An 18,156-nucleotide genomic window follows, 5' to 3' on the forward strand; every position below is an offset into this window, starting at 1 on the left:
GGATCTGTAAGAGTCCAGTCTCTGTTGATAAGCATAGTTTTCTCCAAGTAACAGATAAATATCCAATGTAGATACAAAGTCTTGTGGAAATGGAACTAATTTTCATTCTGGAATTTATTGCTATGTTCACCTTGTGTCGAGTGGAGCTGATGTAACAACACATCCCTGGCCAGCAGCCCTTATATTCATGACAGTACAAGGGCCCAAAAGCTGCTTGCAGTTTGACTTCCATGTTTTTACTTGTTACCCTCTCTGTCTCTGTCCATTTGTCTTTGCTTTCTTGAGTTCCACAGTCACAGGTGTCTTGGTGGGGTGATGGATGTGTTTAGGTCTGAACACTGTCTGAACACTGTGAAACTCTGTTTCTTCTCACTGCTGTCTGTTTGTGTTGTGTAGGGATGAAGTTCCCTGTTGATTTCCTGGCTGATGTTAGCCAGGCAGAGCTGGAACAGTCAGCCCACAGCTACATGAACAACCTCCTCTACAGCAGCCCTGATTCTCCTGAGCACCTCACCCTCTCTGACTCCACTCAGGTAAAACACAACACAGGCTGCACATCTTCAGTGAGCAAAGGCCCGTACTACGAAGCAGGATTTGCGGTTAGCGAGGTAACTTCAGGTTTTAACTCTGGGTTTTTCGTTTTACCACGGTGGTTCACTTCTTATCAGGGTAAATCTCCATGGTAACTGATGCTGAACGGCTAACCTGCTCCGGGGCAGGTTAACTTGAGAAGATCAGATCAAAACCTGTCAACAGCCCAACTACTGACCAATCAGATCACTGGAAAACTGGCATCATCATTGCAACAGGATCCCTACAGGGACAGAGTTTACAATAAAGTGAGAGATAATAAAGATCAATAGATATTTTTATAGATCTGTGGAATCGTTTTGTCCCAGTCTTTCCATATGTCCACAAAAGAGCTTCTAATAAACAGAGAGAGAGTGTCACACTAAATCATCACAGACTGACTGTTACATCTTCATTTTGATAGAACAAAGATGCTTTTATCCACACACTGTTGAATATTTCCCACAATTACCTTTTTTTTTTTAACTTTACTAACTGAAATGACATGCAGCTATCAGCCTTACTTCTCATATAATATTAGCTACCTTGCTCATGGTTCTGACAATGCTGCTTTTAACTTACAACTCTTGGGAAAGTGCGTTCATGTGAAAGAGGCGTTGACTTAATGAGTTGATAACCAGTGTCATAACACCGCTTAGCCAGACTGTGGTTGTTTGGTTTAGGGAAGCCAGATAACAAAAAGTTATTCTGGGTATGTTGAACTTACTTCATAGTACAGGCCCCAGGGCTGCCCAAGCTCCTCACTGACTGTTGTCTTTCCATCATTTATGAGCCTTCAAATTAAGCCAGAAAAATGTTTAGTGTCTTAAAAACAGTGTCTCAGAATCTTGTATTTGTGGATATACTTCCATATACTTATCAGTCAAAAAAGGATTATACTATAGAGCAGTATGGACCTATTGTTTGTATCTACAAAGTAGCTGAGTAGCTGCTTATTGTGACCAAGCAGTTGCATTCCACCCGAAACAACACCTAAACTGGCACACTTGCAGTAGCTTAAGTGTGACTTGATCTTTACTGCTGTGCAATGCCCAGGCTCGATGACTGACATAGTCAAATTTTAAAGTCAAGTCAGGTCTATATTAATTAGATTGTAATATTTGAGTTTAAAGTCAAGTCTTTTTGTCTCACTGCTTGTGTTTAGTGTAACCAAAGGGAAGCATTTTACAAGTAGTTAACATTTGTATGAGGTAGTGTTATGGAAGAATATACACTAGCTTGGATATTCAATACTGCAACAAGACTATTTTACATCATGTTTATCCTCTTTGTAGACCTCTGTAAAATACATCAGGATAAGTGCTCATTTATTGCACATTATGGATATCAGTAAATGCACCATTACCTTGAAAACATACTGTACATCAACGCAAGTTTTGTGGTTTTGTGATAGGCTGAGTAAATCAACCCAGTGTGTCTGTAACAGAACTCAAACTCCCATGACTTTACAAATAATGATAATAATTATGACAATAATGCAAATATCTCTGCAAAAATCTACAAAATAAAACCATTTGTTTTATCATGTTTCTGGTGAATAATGACAGATTAATCAGTAAGAGGGCAGAATGATTTTGTAAGAGTCAACACGTTCATGAGTATTTAAGACAGAATAATGCATGAACATGAATATCCTGGGGCTGTACAAGTCACAAAAATCTGTTTGTTTACATAGGCTTAGAAAGAGATTTTTGTAGAAACATACAGACAAACATGTAGAAGACATAGACACAAAAAATGTTTGTATGATACCTGTTCTTGTTACAATTTAATTCAATTTATATAGCACCAAATCACAACACAAGATCTCAAGGCACTTTTCATGTGGAGCAGGTCTAGACCATACTGTTTTGTATTTTCAACAATTCACACAGGGGGGAACTGTCACAGATAAGGGGGTGAGGACACAGGGATGAGGACCCAATTGCAGAACAAAAGTTTTATTAAACAAAAACCTAACCAACAAAAACTCACTGGCGAAAGTTGCAGGAAAAAGTCCAAGAAAACAAATCCAAAGGAACACTGGGGAACACTGGAGAACACTGGAGAACACCGGAAACACAGGCCACAAAGCTGAACACCAAAATACATCCACAGGACATGACAATACTCTGACAAAGGACCGGGGAAACACAGGACCATATATACACACAGTGGGATTACCAATGAGACACAGGTGGGGCTAAAAAAGGAGGGAAAAACCAGACAAAGACCAGAAGTAAAAACACCAAAGACCAGATAGGACAAGAGACTTCAAAATAAAACAGAAAGCACAAGGACACCAGAGACACAAGGGAAAAGGATACCGAAATAACAAATCTAAACACTAGAAACACAAGATAGATAAAATACAACATAACAGAAACCGGGAAACTGAGGTCACACTGAAGGCGGGCCGTGACAGGTAAAAGCAACAGTTGTGTAACACGATGCTGATTCTTGTTATACTGTGTGGAGATAAAATAATGATGATGATAAAAACAGATCGTACAAGACAGCAACATGTATCAAAATGATCAAATAAACAAAATGAATGAAACTGAAATAAAATGATTCATACATGAACAATGTGTCAGGCAAGATAAGAATTCTTTTTGTATTAGATGTATTGCAAATAAACACATGATCTGTACAAGACATGACACAACATCTGTTATATAGATTCAAAACTAGGAGTGTCCATGGAGCATATAAAGTAAACAATAATGTCAGACAGAACTGATACCACAGAACAGCAGAGAGGACACGAAATACAGCAACTGAAAAACTGTGAAGAGATAAAGAACCACTCACGGCTGACAGAGATGCACCACATCTAAGTCTCTCAATCAGGATACCATGATCGACTGTGTCAAAAGCAGCAGAAAGATCCAACAGTAAAAGAACAGAGAATTCACCTAAATCTCTATGCATAATCATTTGAGACTCTAAGAAGAGTCCTTTCAGTAGAATGCAGCTGACAGAAACTAGATTGAAACTTATCAAGAATGTTATGTGCAGCTAAAACTTATGTAAGCTGGTTGGCCACCACCTTTTCTAAAATTTTAGAAATGAAAGGCAATTTTGAAATAGGAAGTTCTGGGGAAGGGGAGGGTCAGCGCTGGGCTTTTTTAGAAGAGGGTGAATAACAGGCTATTTAAAATATGAAAGGACACAAACAGAAATCAGAGAGTTATTAATTATCATATGAACACATGACCCAATAGTGTGGATTACTTTTTTAAACAGTGAGATTGGCACAATGTCAAGTGGGCAGGAGGAGGTTTTCATCTTTTAAACCAAACTGATGAGAGCATTCAGAGAAATCGGTGTAAAGACTGACAGCCAGTTAAAGCATGGGGCAAGAGAGGAAGGAGAGGGGCTGATATTTGCTCTGATATGATGGATTTTACTGACAAAGAATGACAGAAAGTTTTCACACACTTCGTTTGAGAGAATATTTGGCATGGGAGATACATGAGTGACAATATTTCTGATGGTGTCAAATAATTCTTTTGGATTCCGTCTACTGTTACAAATTAAATTTGAGAAATACGTAGCTCTCGCATCTTTCACCATGTTATTAAAGGACTGTAAAAGCTCTTTTAAGTGAAGAAGGTGGACCTAGAGCTTTGTAGATTTTCACAGATGTGCAACTTTCTGACAGCTTCACTTGAAACAGCGAATGTTGTCATTCACCTAGGGTGGTAATAGGAGCCTAAGGCAGATAAACCAAGCTGGTTACATCATTGTTTGGGATAAGAGCATCATTGAGATTAAAAGCCACTGAAAATGTATCTGCAGACAGATGATTAAAAATGCGAGAGGTTACTACATGATGACCAGACTGACAATAGACAGTAGATGAAAAAGAATACGCATGTGGTCAGAAATAAAAAGGTCCTCAAAATTCAATATTTAAGTCAATAATTATGCCGAGAGTAAAAACAAGATTAAGAACATACACATCATGCTGAGTCAGGTGAAAGGATTCCATTAGGTTGATGAATTTTGATGCAGATTTATTCTGAATCATCATCTATGTGGAAATTGAAATTACCAACAGTAAGAAATTTTGATAATTTGAGATAAGAAAATAACCAACCGGGAGGATGGTATATTAAAATGCAGTAAAATGGATCCATTCTTACAGCTTTCAGCAATGTGGGGTTCAAATGAAGAGAAAGTTTCTGTGCTCACCTACCGGCACATGAAGTTGCTCCTAAAAACTGCAGCAAGTACCCCACCATGTCCTGAAGATCAAGATGAGCTGAAAAATGTGTAGTTTTCCGGACTCAGTTCAATAACTGGGGCGTATTCCATTTCACTCTGCCAAGTTTCAGTCAGAAACAAGAAGTCCAAGTCCTTGGACAGAATGAGATCGTTCAGAATAAAAGTCTTGTTTGAGATGGAACACGTGTTAAACAGTGCCATCCTAAAACGGAGCCAGGGCTGGATTCTCTGCGGAGGACCCGCGGAGTAAACCTATGGCACACATGAGTTTCAATCACCAGCAAGGAGGCCATCACAGCCGCAGGAGATTCAGGAAACACCTGACAGAGGCAGCTGGCAAATTAGGGGATGCCAAGCTGATCAGACTGGAACAGTGAAGTTTCCCAATGATTCCTTTGTTCCAGAGCTGCCTCAGCCTCACCTGAGCTTCAGCTCTTCTCCCCCTCCTCCATTGGCACCCACGGGAGCTCCAGTGGTGCCAAGTCGTGCTAGTGGCATCGGCTAAAGGCACAAATGGAGGCAGCAGCTCACCAAAACACTGAAAAGAAGCACCATGATTACCCATAGGAGCTCGGCTGTGTAGTAGAACCTGATGATCATACAGCCAGCGAGTAGGAAGACCATTAGCACAGCAGCAGGAAAGCCAACAAAAAACAAATACAACAGGTAAGTGGGCAGTGGCACTGCCAAACTCAGGCACCATCCTGACCCAGAACCACACACTTAGAATGTAACTGTCTCCTGTAACCTAAACACCCTGTGTCTGGTTATACATCCTGCTAGGGCAACTGAATGCTTTTAACATCAGCTGACACCTCAGAATATAAGATGTTTATATCTTATATCTTGTCTCTGTTGAAACAATGTTGTCAGTGGTCAATAAGATCATTGAAATCCATCACATGGTTAAAGACTCTTTGTCTGTCCATCCTCAGGTCACTATAGACATTTCCAGCGTGGGTTTCACCCCTCTGTATGGATCTAGTGATAAACAGAAGGTCCTGGCCCTCTTCTCTCCCAGAGACCCATTCACTGCAGTGGGTCTGTACTTGCTGGACCAGTGGTGGGCAGTGGACGATATTCTCAAGACAGCAGACCCTGCTCGAGATGGGGCTGTGGAGGTATGAGATGTCTTATCAGCTGGGAAATCCACTCTGTCACTATTCATATTCATTCATTTTAATCGCAGAGGCATACTGTTGTCAGTCTTGGACTTACTGTAGAGGTTCTTGTGGACCAAAGGCCTCCAGAGTGCACTTTTATAGTGTAAAGGCCAAATCAGAATCAAGGTGTGAATATATCTAAGGTGCACCTGAAAATAGGTGTTCACTAGACTCTGTAGCAATACTATGATGTCACATCAAAAATGTCCCACATTTTTTAAGCTGAATGATATGTCTGACCAAATGTTTTTCCTTACACCCAATGTCAATCATGGTCCCTTGCAAGAGGATGTGAGAGAGAATGACTACTTCAAACCTACCCTCAAGTGCCAATAATATTTGTAATTGTAGCATTTTTTTTTACCTTGGTGTTTATTTCATTAAAAGGTTCAGTACAACAACCATAAAGATAACAAAACCAACCCAAATGCAAACATTTTATAGTTTGTGTGTAGTCTAACATAATAAAAAACACATCTGATCATCTGACCACCTCGACCTTACATCTGTTTGCTGTTGATTATATGGTATACTTCTTCTCTTCCAGGGCTTACAAATGGCATCTTGTTTTAGACTGATTAATCAGAAACGTTGTTTAAACAAACTTTGATAGAAAATGTTGCCCACCATCATAAGTTTTGTTTCTAATATAACAAATATGCATGCAGCAGGGTACTTTTATATTATATTATTTTATGTTAAGAACTATCTGTTTGTCCCTCAGGTGGAGACAGTAGGAGAGAGAATAGTTTTATACATCCTTAATCGTGTCATCTATAGAGCTAAGGAGATGAGCTCTGAAGAGCTTCCCTTCCTCTGCCATGGAGAAAAAGATTATGCAAAAATCCTCTGGAATGATGGAGAGGCTGTTGGCTTCTATTCAGTCAAACCCTCAGGTAAATTCTATAATGTTAAATGTATTAATTTCTATAGACATACCTCAACTGTTACCTTGATCTTTGGTCTGTAGTCAGCTCTTCGTTGCACCCTGCTCAGTGGTTTTGGCCACTGTGTGGTGTTTGACCTATTTGTATCCATACAAGACCTGGTTTAATCTATGTGTGATAAACTATTGGTATGTTCCCTCTGGAGGTGTGCTCAGGAGTATGCTTCTTTTCTTTCTCTTGTAGGCAGATTATGTAATTCTTTTTCAACCAGAAGCTATCAGCTCCCTGTGATGGACTCCATATTTGTTAGAAAATGTCATCGTGGAAAAGGCTTTGGTCTTCAGATGCTGGAAGACTTTGTGCTCAGTTTCAAAGAGGACTGTCTGGGGTTGAGGTACCCCCTCACAAAATCCATGTATAAAGGTACACGAGTCCACCCTGCAGTTTGTGCAGCATACTGATGTACAGTATGAATCTACTTTTCACAGACAAAAGTGTTTGTGCTTAGTCAAAACAGTGCATTACTATAAGTTACATGAACTCCTCTTTGTTGGTAGTGTGTGAGAAGTACCTGTGTCAGTACCCAGGAGACACAGATCTGCTATGGGAGGTGGAGAGCATAGGTATGCCCAACCAGAGGGCCAATATTGCCAGCAAGATCCAGGCGATGGATTTGAATGGTAAAAAAAACCCAAAACTTCACTGTTTTCAGGCATCCTAAAACTTTCAAATGTTTTGTGTAATTATGTAAAGTCAAATTATGCTTTGATGATTTTTTTGTTTGTGCACTTATCTAAGTATTTAAATACTGCATGTCTTATTCTCAGCAGTATGCAAGAGTCTGTCATTCACAGGAGAATCACTTATGATTACTGAAGTGACTGAAAAGGATGTGGAGAGGGAACCAGTGACCACACAAATAAAAGACACAGAATCTATGGAATACACAGTTGAAATTGTGGTACATTATTATCATTCTGTCCAATGTGATCAACATTTACTTTAGAAACAAATAATTTCTACAAGGAAAATAATCCCTGTGGATTTAATTTGTAGGAGGAAGTGACAGTAGTGAGAGCTCCCAAAGGTGAGCATGTCATCATTTTTTACATCTACACTGTAACCGTTCCCTTAGATTACATGTTAACAGATGTGTCATTCCATATAATAATGGACTTTGTAACAATCGTAACAGTTTCAGAGGCAGAGGAAGTGCCTGTTGCAGTTCTGGGAAGGGGTAGAGGCTCAAAACAAATGAACATCACCCAGAAGACTACAGAGGACAAATCAAAAAAAGTTATTAGGTCTGTATGAATTAAAGCATATCACTCCTGAAAACATCATAAATGTACTCATATTAAGAAAATATTGCCACAACAGACAATTTTCAGCTTTAATCGTAATGTATCTTCATCTCTAGTCTCATTCCCCTGCTCACCCACAGAGTAAGTTGTCATAGCTGCATTGTTAACTTCCACTTCTTTATGCAATTTTCCATACTTACATACTTAGATTTAAATGGCTGTTCACAACAACTGAATCAGTAAAAAACTATTACAAATACAATGATGAAGAAAGGAGCAAATTAATTCCTGAAACCAGGCATATTTATAATCTGTCATGTCTGTTTTGGCTTCTTGCATTTTAAGTGGTTTATTTTTGTCTTCTTCTCAAACAATCTGCTATGTGTAGTTACACCATCAAATTATCGCACTGTATTAAAAAGTGATATCTAATATAATTTAGAATCGAGGATATTGAAGCAGAAACCCCCCGAGAGCAACAACTTATTGTGCATGGGAAAACAGCACTGTATACGGTGTCTGAGTCGGCACAGACTGAGGTTTGTATATGCAAATTCATATTTGCATGTTTGTCTTCATGACAAACAACTTGTTCATGGTTAACACCTTTGTGTTTATTTTTAGGATATGTTCAATGTGACTGCTGAAGAAAAAAGAGAGGCTGTAGTTGATACTGCATCTGAAGAAGAAGCAGGTATGATGTTGGACAAACCAGCCACTGTCCCAGCCTCACAAGACTTAGAAGAATTTAGTATAACTGCACCAATGACTGAGGAGCTACAAGTAGAAGATGATGCCACACAGGATCTGAAAAACACCTCCCGTGACTCACAGATAATAGTTGAGAATGTCGCATCAGAAATTGAGGAACCAGAAGAAGAGTGTCAGAAGGAAGACACTGATGTATCTGTGGTTGCTGAAGGAGTTGTAGAGGTAGACAAGGAAGCAGAAGCTCTGAATAAAGTCTCTGCTGGAAAGTCAGATGAAAGTGTTACACAACATGAGTTAAGTCTATCAACACACAAACCATCAGAGGATGGTGATGCTGGACAAACAGGGAAAACTGTTGTAAGGGCGATACATCTTGTACAGAATGAAACCCCCCGACAGAGATCTCAACATAGCAAGCCGCAGGACAATGTGATGATGGAAACTACAGCCTGGGATGGAGGGAGAGTTTTGAGAGGAAGAACTGTTATGAGCACCCCCACGCCCAAACGAAAACATACCAGACACAGCCTGAAAGTATGTGAAGAATTAGACAAAGAGTTTAATGAAGTGGTAGAGAAGGATCAAGTTTCTACAGCTGAAGTAGTGGAGGAGATATCTGTAAATGAGAGAGAAGAAAAAGAAGAAATTAACCCCACAAAAGAGGATATAGTTACTGTGGAAGAATTACCTGAGGAAGAAAAGCAACAGAGCGATGATGAACGACTGACAAATGAAGAGGAGACAGAGAAACAAGGAGAGCCTGGGGTGGAAAATAGTGTAGTTAAGAAGAGTTCCACAGAGCTTCCAGATACAGCAGAGACTGTACTTTCAGAGGAAAATAAGTATGAAAAAGTAACAGATGAATCTGAGAAAGAGGAAAATGATGAGGAGGTAGATACATCAGTGATACAGGATAAACGTGAGGATTCTCATGATGACATAAATGAACCCCCTGTTGTACAGAGGAGAGCAGCAAGAGGCAGACAGAAAGTAAGTCCTAAACCTAAGCCCAAAAAACAAGGTAAAAGACATCACAAACAAGAAGAGCCCACAAATGAGGCAGACCTAAGAGCAGTAGGTTCTGCTGAGGAGAAAGCAGATGAACAAGCAGCTGAAAGTAAACAGATGGAAGAACACCACCAGGAGGAACAAGAGGGGACCGATGACAAAACAGAGGAAGAGATATCTACCGAAAATTTGACTGTTATGACAGAAGGTACAATTCCACAGACAGAGGAAGCAACAGAGGATGTAATACCTTCAAATGAGGTGAATGCAGAGGAGAGCAAGGAAGCACAGGACAAAGAAGAGACTGAGAGAGAGACAGAGACTGCATCAGCAATGGAAACAGATCAGGAGGAAGAGGCAGTTGGGGTGAGTGGTGTGGCAGATGACATGAGGGAGCCCAACACTGTTGTTCCTGCTTCAGAAACAGTAATATGTGATGAAGTTCAAGATGAGGCAGTTGTACCAGTACTTGAGGAGCCTCAGGAAAAGGACACTGGCTCTGAAATTCCCAAGCTACACAAAGCCACTGTCATCTTAGTAGATCTAAAATCAACCTGCCATCACCTTAGCATGAATGAGGCAGAAGATAAAACAGTTGCTGCTCCAGAAAAGGAACAGGTGGGGCTGATAGCAGCAGAAGATAAGGAAGTCTCTAGTTGTGTTGCAGAGAAGCAAACATCAGAGCCAAAAATGCTAATATTGGAAGAGAAGGATGGAGGGAAACAGGAGAACATTACAGAAAAATCTGTAGATGCAACTGCAGAGGCAGAGACTGTCAAGAAGGAGGAGTTTGAAGAGGATTATTCCAAAAAAGAAAAGAAAAAATCTGCCAGTGAGGATGAGACAAAAAGTGATGCAGGGGAAGCACCAGTCATTGAAACCAGGGTTCTTAGAAGTGGAAGAAAGATTGTTGAAGCAAGCTGTAAATCCAGAGGGAGAAGCAACCAACACCAGGAAGAAGACACCATAGACATTATTGAAAAGGAGGTGGATGAATTAGAAGCAGGCACTGTTGAGGGTGAAGGAGAGATGGAAGCTGTGACAAAGAATGTGCTCACAGTAATAGTTCCGGTGCAGGAGGAAGAGTCTGCAGCTTTGGACATATGTGCAGATACAGAGGCCGACATTCCAGTAGGAGATGATACTGAAGAGAATCTTCGACCAGCTGTGGTGGATGAGGCAATGAGCTTGGAAGAGGAAGAAGAACCAGTTGTTGAAACCAGAGGTCTAAGAAGTCTAACAAAGACAGGTACAGCTACAGCAACATACAAAACACCAAGAAGTGGAAAGCAAGTGGATGAACAAAAAGCAGAAAACAGTGAAGATGAAGAAGTAGCAGTGACAACAAGAACACTAAGACAGGGGAGGATATCTAACTCTGCCACACCTAAAAGTAAATCCAGAAGAACTTGTAAACAAATCAGGGAAGAAGAGCAAAAGGATGAAGAGGAATCTAAAAGTGTAGAGGAAACAGCAGTGGGAGAACAAATGGTAGTCAATGAAGCTGTTGTAGAAAAGACAAATGAAGAAATAGAAGGAAAAAATGAGGATATAGGAGAAAAGGCTAAGGAGGAAGCTGCTGCTGAAAGGGAGGAAATTTTAGAGTCAGAGGTAGATGTGCAGGAAGGGGAAGCTTTGGCAGAGGAAGGACAAAATGTGGACGAGCATTCAGAGGTCACTCTTGCAGAAAGGGAGGGTTCGGGTGAAGAATACAATGAACCAGTCATGGAGATTGAGGAAGCAGAACTACCACCAGTTGCTGTAACTAGATCTTTGAGAAGTGGTGGAAAGACATCCAAAGCACCATCAAAAACCAGACCCAGAAGAAGCAAAAAGCAGGAAGATGAAGAGAAGGAGGAGGGAGGGGCATCTGACGAACAGATTGCTGATGGAAATGAGTCTCCAGTAGATACAAGTATTCTGAGAAGGGGAAGGAAGTCTCTAAGTAGAGGCTCCAAACAGCTCCAGAAACTTGTCACTGTAGATGTGCAAAAAGGAGTGTCAGAGGAAGGCACAATGGCAGTGACTGAAGAGGAGGAGAACACAGCTGGTATTACTACTGCTGCAGATGATTTAGTACAAGAGGGAGAGATAAATCCACCATTAGCCAAACCTGACATTGACTCATCTGTACTTACACGTAGTGAAGAGGAGGCAATACCTGCAACTGATGAGCAACAGAGCAAGGAAATGACATCCCAGGTTTCTGATCTCCAAAGAGTGACTGTGGTTTTATTGGACCTGAAGAAAACCTATCATCAAATCCAGGATGAAACAGCAGCTGTTGAGGAGGGTGTTCCTGTAGAAAACACTGCTTTTGAGGAAAAAGAGGAGCAAAGGGGACAAACAATGAAAGAGGAAGAAACAATGGCAGAAGAACATGTTCCTGTTTCTTCTGGGGAAATAGGAAGAACTGAACTGGAGAAGGTGGTATTGGAAGAGGAAGAGTTGGAGGAGAGCGTGAAAGATGTAGTTACAACACAGGAAGATACAGGGGAGAGCAGTGTTGAGGAGACAGAGACTAAAAATGTTGAGGAGGAGGAGGAACCTAAAGTCACTGAGACCAGAAAATGGAGAAGTACAAAACATTCTGCCAAAGCTACACCAAAATGCAAATCAGCAAGAAGCAGAAAGAAGATGGGTGAAGAGGAAAAGGAGGCAGCTTCAGAAATGAGCGAAGAGGAACCAGTAGTTAAAGTCAGAGTTTTAAGGAGGGTAAGGAAGTCTATACCTGTCACTCAAAGATTTACTACAAGAGACCAAAAGCAACTCCAGAAAGAAGAAGGGGAGGGAGGAGAGAAATCTACAGGAGTTGAGGAGAAAGAGGCAGAGGAAGAGGAAGAACATATTGAGGAACATCAGATGACTGATCAGGAGAAGGGAGAAAGAACTGACAAAAAGGATGCAACTCAACAAATAGAAAAAATAGAACCAGAAATGGGCATAGAGAAAGTGGATACTATGACAGAGGAAGTTGTCACACAACAAGATGGTTCAGAGGAGGCACAGACTGGCAGTACTGAGACAGCTGCAGATGGGAATACAGAATCTCCAGTTGGACAAAGTACTGATGAGAGAAAATGTTCAGATGATTTTGCACAGGAACCAGTTACAACACAAGATACAGTGGAGGGGGATCAGTCCATCTCCACATCTGAAGTGGCAGAAACTGCAGCTGGAGAAAGTGCACAAAAGACACCACTCACAGCAAAGGACAACAAGGAAATATTTGTCTCTGAGGAGGAAGAAGATTCAGTTATTGAAACAAGAATCCTGAAAATTGGGGAAAAGGCAGTGAGAACCAAACCACAAAGCAAAAACACAAAAAGACAAGATGAAGAGCAAGATGTGGAGACAACAGGAAATGAAAGCACAGACAAAGATGAACTAGCGGTAGAAACAAGAGTTCTGAGGAAAGGAAGAAGGTCTGCTCATGGCACACCTAGACATGAATCCAAAAGACACCACACACAGTGTCAGCCAGAGGAAGATCCAGAAGAGGTAACTACTCCAGCTGAAGGAGAGGAAGCTAAAGCTGATGAGAATGAAAGCAGCAGTGATGACAAAAAAGATGAGGAGGCTATAGCTCAGAGAGAAGAAAATACAGAGCCAGAATATGATATGGAAATTGTAGAAACTGTGGCAGAGGAATCATGCACAGAGCAAGAGACAGTGGAAGGGGAACAGTCTGCTGTTTTACAGACATATGCAAATGAACAGGGAAAAGGACGGGGAAGTGGTGAAGAGACCGCTAATACAAATAAGGGAAATGTTACTGATGTGGAGGAAGCAGCAGTTGTTGAATCCAGAGTTCTCAGAAGTGTCAAGAAGACAGTAAAAGCCACACCAAGATCCAAAACCACAAAAAGCCAGCAGCAGGAAAACGAAAAAGAGGGGAAAGAGGTGGAAAGGTGTGCTGATACAGATGAGCCACAAGAAACAAGAACTCTGAGGAAGGTGAGGAGTTCTGCTCCTGCCACACCTAGACATAAATCCAAAAGGATTTGTACACAGTCTCAGCCAGAAAAAGAGGCAGAAGAAGTAACTTCTCCAGCCGAAGAGACTGAAGGAGAAGAGGGGCAGGAGTCATTTGAGCAGAAAATGGAGAAGGCTGAGGAAGAGGGGAAGTGTATGGAAATGGAGGTGGAGAAAAAGAAAGATTTGGAAGATGAACAAGTTGAGAATTCAGCTGGAGGAGAATCTGTTGTGGAAGATGCAGGACAGATGAAGGATGTCTTGACAGAGGGAACAGCAGTGCCTGAAAAGGAAGACAACAGCATGGGAGCTATGGATAAGACCAGAACTGACACAGTCCAGATATCATCAGATGCAGCAGAAGGGACAAACTCTGCTGAGGAAAAGGACAAGACTGGACAAGAGGCGGATCCTCCAGCTGAGGATATTGCAAAGGAAATGGTTGAGGAAAAAGCAGATTTGATCAACAACAGAGTACTAGAGCCAGCTCCTGAAGAATCAGCAACAGAAGAAACTCAGTCACCAGAGGAGGAGTCCTCTGGTGAAAGTCAAGAAGATAAAACTGTAGACTCCTCGGTAGTAGAAGGCAGAAATCTGAAAAGGATGAGGAAAACTGCAAACGGAGAACAGGACGAAACAGAGGAAAGAGGAAAAAGACCAAGAGTGGATTACAGGGAAGACGAGGAGGAGGATGGGGGAGGTGGGACTGAGGCGGCCGCTGACAAGGAGAACGAGGATAAAGCAGAATCAGATGAAGATCAAGACAAAAAGAAAGCTGAATATTTTGCTGATGAACAGAGGGAGGAGCTACAGGAAAGCAAAAAAGAAGAAAACTTAGAGAAAGACATGGGAGCTGTTGAGAGTAGTAGTGAAAAGGGGCCCACTCTCACTTTAGTATTGAATACAGATGGAGAGGTAGAAGCAGCAGCTGTTAGTCAAGAGCATGAGGAAGATGAGCTGAATATTTTAGAGGAGGAGGTGGAGCCTATAGTGATTGGGAAGAGAGTTTTAAGAGGGAGGTCAGTTCCTTCAATAATAATCACACCCCGATCTAAACCCAGACATCGCAGTGCTACAGTTCAAAAAGCAGAGGAGTCTGATGAAGAAAAGAGCCCTCAGTCAGCTCGGAAAAGAAGTCTCCGAAAGAGAAAAAGTACTAAGGTAACATCAACTCACAAATCTGAGCGTCACAGCAGAGTTTAGGGTGATCTGAATCCTATGATTGACATTTACACCAAAATACATTAAGTAGTGTACAATTACAAAATTGGGAAAATGTGACAAAATAATAAGATAAAATAAAATAAAAAAGTCTACTCTGCCAAAGTTACAGCTTCCATTTAAAGTTTGTCTACAATTAGAAAATTTGTCAAAGTTTCCCCTTCACTGTGAACCTGACCCAGGGACTCTGTATTGCACTGGGACAGACTAAAACGTGCCATCATGATCATTTACCTCTATTATCATACATACAAATTTGAGTGGAAAAAAAACAAATCTCAAAATATTGTCAGGAAGTTTTTATGCTTGGCTCAGGTGGAAAACTTGACGCATTGATAAAAGCAAAATACAACAAATTGCAAAGGAAACATCCATCCATCCATTATCCATACTGCTTATCTGTTAAAGGTCGCGGGAGGCTGGAGCCTATCCCAACTGACATTGGGCCAGTCCATCACAGGGCCAACACATATAAACAAACAAACATTCACACCTACAGGTAATTTAGAGTCACCGATTAACCAAACGTGCATGTCTTTGGACTGTGGGAGGAAGCCGGAGTACCCGGAGAGAATCCACACAGGCACAGGGAGAACATGCAAACTGCACAGAAAAGCCCCAGGCTCGAACCCAGAACTTTCTTGCTGTGAGACAACAGTGCTAACCACTGCACCACTGTGCTGCAAAGGAAACAGCCTTAGCAAATTAATTCTACATTCCTTAAATTAACACAGAAAACAAACAAAATTTTATACATCCAATGTTTTCTCACCTTATTCTCACCTTGACTGGTGCTATTTTAATTGCATCATCATGTTGCACACTCTTCTGTTTTCAGTGGTTTAATATCACCTGACTCAGGAATTAGCTCCACTAACTGGATGGAAACATTACTTATTTGCATTTCATGAATTTCTCAAAACTTTGGTTGAAGACCCCAGATCTTCCACTAAAAGAAAATAAAATTCTGCGTCACCACCATATGCTGTTAATCCTTAGAACAGTACGGCCATGTTCAGACAGACAACAGCACAATCAAAACAGTCAAAACAATCCATTCTCCCCCTCTCTATAAGATCCAGTGACATACTATGAGAGTAGCCCTTTGCAGTGGTGACAGAGAAGCTTTGGCAAAAAAAGTTCCTTATTACCTCTCAGTCATTGAGATGGAGGGTAAAATGATTGCCATGGTGATACCTTCCCAGAAATCCTGTCTCATAGTATTACCTGGCACTCCCACCCTGTCCTAATCTTCTCCAGAACTGTTCTCAAATATTCATTTTCAGTACTGGGAGACTTGCAGAGCTTCTGCAGTAGCTAAGAGATCAGTTCTATTTGACCTATTTAAGGCAGCAGTATTCCACAGATGTATAATAAAACCAAAGCTACCAAAACCAAAGAAAAAGATTTTAGAGCCACACATGATGGTCTATTGTTTCTGCAACTTCAGACTTATTAGTCTGAGATTTTGAGTGTGTTGCCTTTTTCTGGTTTGTATATAATTCAATATATCAAATTCAATATCAATTGAATTTTTGATTTAAAACACCAAGTTTCATTACAAAGAGTTCACTGCAGTCTGGTCACAAATACACATATATATATGAACAAGCCATAATCAGCATTTTAATAAGAATTCTTACAAGTGGTGAACTGATATTTTTATAATTTAGATATATTTTCCTATATTCTATTAAAATGTGAATCTGGACAAAAAATGTCCCATACAGACTCAGCAGCCTACCATGTGTACAAAAACTCCCCCATCTGTATAGAATGTAGGAAGACACACATTGGCATGGTTGAACCACAAATGGCTCCAACAGTCCAAAGATATGTAGATTAGTTTAATTTGCGACTCTAAATTACTCATAGGTGTGAATGTGCAACCTGTAAAAGGTGTACCCTGCCTCTCACCCTCTGTCAGCAAGTCCTCCTCCACCCTCAAAGGATAAGTGATATAGCTGATGGATGGATGAATAACATATTCTTGCTTTGCAACTCTCCACAGGACTCAGGTTGTAATATTAACATTCTCTTTTTATCTCAGTTTCTCTGATTTTATTTTAAGCATCTCATATGTATTACTTTTTTTAAAACTAACTTTGTGAACTAAGCATTATACCATGTAGAGAGGACAATTTTTTTCAAGTCATCACATAGCCAGTGTCATCAGTCATGTTTTAATAAAGAGATATTATCTATTCCAAATTATTCCTTGTGTTATCAATGTCACTTTCAGTGTCCATGTTGTGTCTATTATTTGGAACTTGGAAGCTAACAATAATTAAGCAGTATGATCTAAAGCTCTGATCTTTTACAAATGTATTTTGTGCTTAATAGCAGCCACCATTTAGGTCATAAGGCAATAACCTTCAGTCATTTAACGTCATTAACTGCATTTATTTTTCCTCTCATAATGTTTTCTGTGGAGTAATCTTTCTCTGTAAAGTTATTTTTCCATAATCTGAGATTCCTATTTTTGTGGCAAATAAAGATTTCTGAAGATAGTATTTCAGTTCTTGTTTGCTTGGTTCTTGTGGGACGAGGATGGATTTGTTTCACTGGATTTTAGAGTTCAGTGTAAGTAAGCACCAATTGGTTAATTAATGCAATTTATGCTTCACTTAAATACAGAGGCCTGGACCTTTTTCCATTTACAGCATCAGCCTAAATTACAAAGAGCTGATTTGGGGTGAGCACTTCAGGAATTTGTAGGAATAAAAGAAGATTCCCACCCGCAGGAAACAGGCCTGGGATCTACTTATTATAGTAGAAATTGTTTAGTATTAGTTTCGCTTTACTACAGAAATTGAATTAAGCACCTGTTGGCTGGGCTCAGGCCCATTTGCTCATCAGCTAAAAAGCAGATTTGATAACAGCAGAGTAATTATGGTCCTTTTTCACTGTAAATGAATATATTATGCGATAATAATATATTTGTAAGAACATGAGAGGGTGGAAAATCTATCTATCTATCTATCTATCTATCTATCTATCTATCTATCTATCTATCTATCTATCTAGGTAGCCACCTTTTACTTTGATGACAGCTTTGCACACTTCTGGCATTCTCAATCAGAT

The 18,156-nt window shown here is 40.4% G+C and overlaps 1 protein-coding gene across 3 annotated transcripts in view; it reads left to right on the forward strand.

Moving 5' to 3' along the window:
• The window catches only part of LOC108898208 (trichohyalin), a 28,989-nt gene extending 11,404 nt beyond the window's left edge, over positions 1-17,585 (forward strand). The window contains exons 2-11 of one of the 3 annotated variants that reach the window (XM_018698160.2): positions 397-533; positions 5,739-5,924; positions 6,691-6,862; positions 7,097-7,276; positions 7,411-7,533; positions 7,681-7,814; positions 7,910-7,940; positions 8,049-8,157; positions 8,600-8,696; positions 8,782-17,585. In XM_018698160.2, the coding sequence (XP_018553676.1) occupies positions 399-533; positions 5,739-5,924; positions 6,691-6,862; positions 7,097-7,276; positions 7,411-7,533; positions 7,681-7,814; positions 7,910-7,940; positions 8,049-8,157; positions 8,600-8,696; positions 8,782-15,054 (7,440 nt within the window). In that variant the 5' untranslated portion in view covers positions 397-398 and the 3' untranslated portion in view covers positions 15,055-17,585. The remainder of the gene's footprint in view (positions 1-396; positions 534-5,738; positions 5,925-6,690; positions 6,863-7,096; positions 7,277-7,410; positions 7,534-7,680; positions 7,815-7,909; positions 7,941-8,048; positions 8,158-8,599; positions 8,697-8,781) is intronic. The other 2 variants (XM_018698239.2, XM_018698297.2) reach the window with 2 other exon arrangements.
• The last annotated feature ends 571 nt before the right edge of the window (positions 17,586-18,156 follow it).

This window comes from Lates calcarifer, linkage group LG13 (assembly GCF_001640805.2).
Source record: "Lates calcarifer isolate ASB-BC8 linkage group LG13, TLL_Latcal_v3, whole genome shotgun sequence".
Taxonomy (NCBI): domain Eukaryota; kingdom Metazoa; phylum Chordata; class Actinopteri; family Centropomidae; genus Lates; species Lates calcarifer.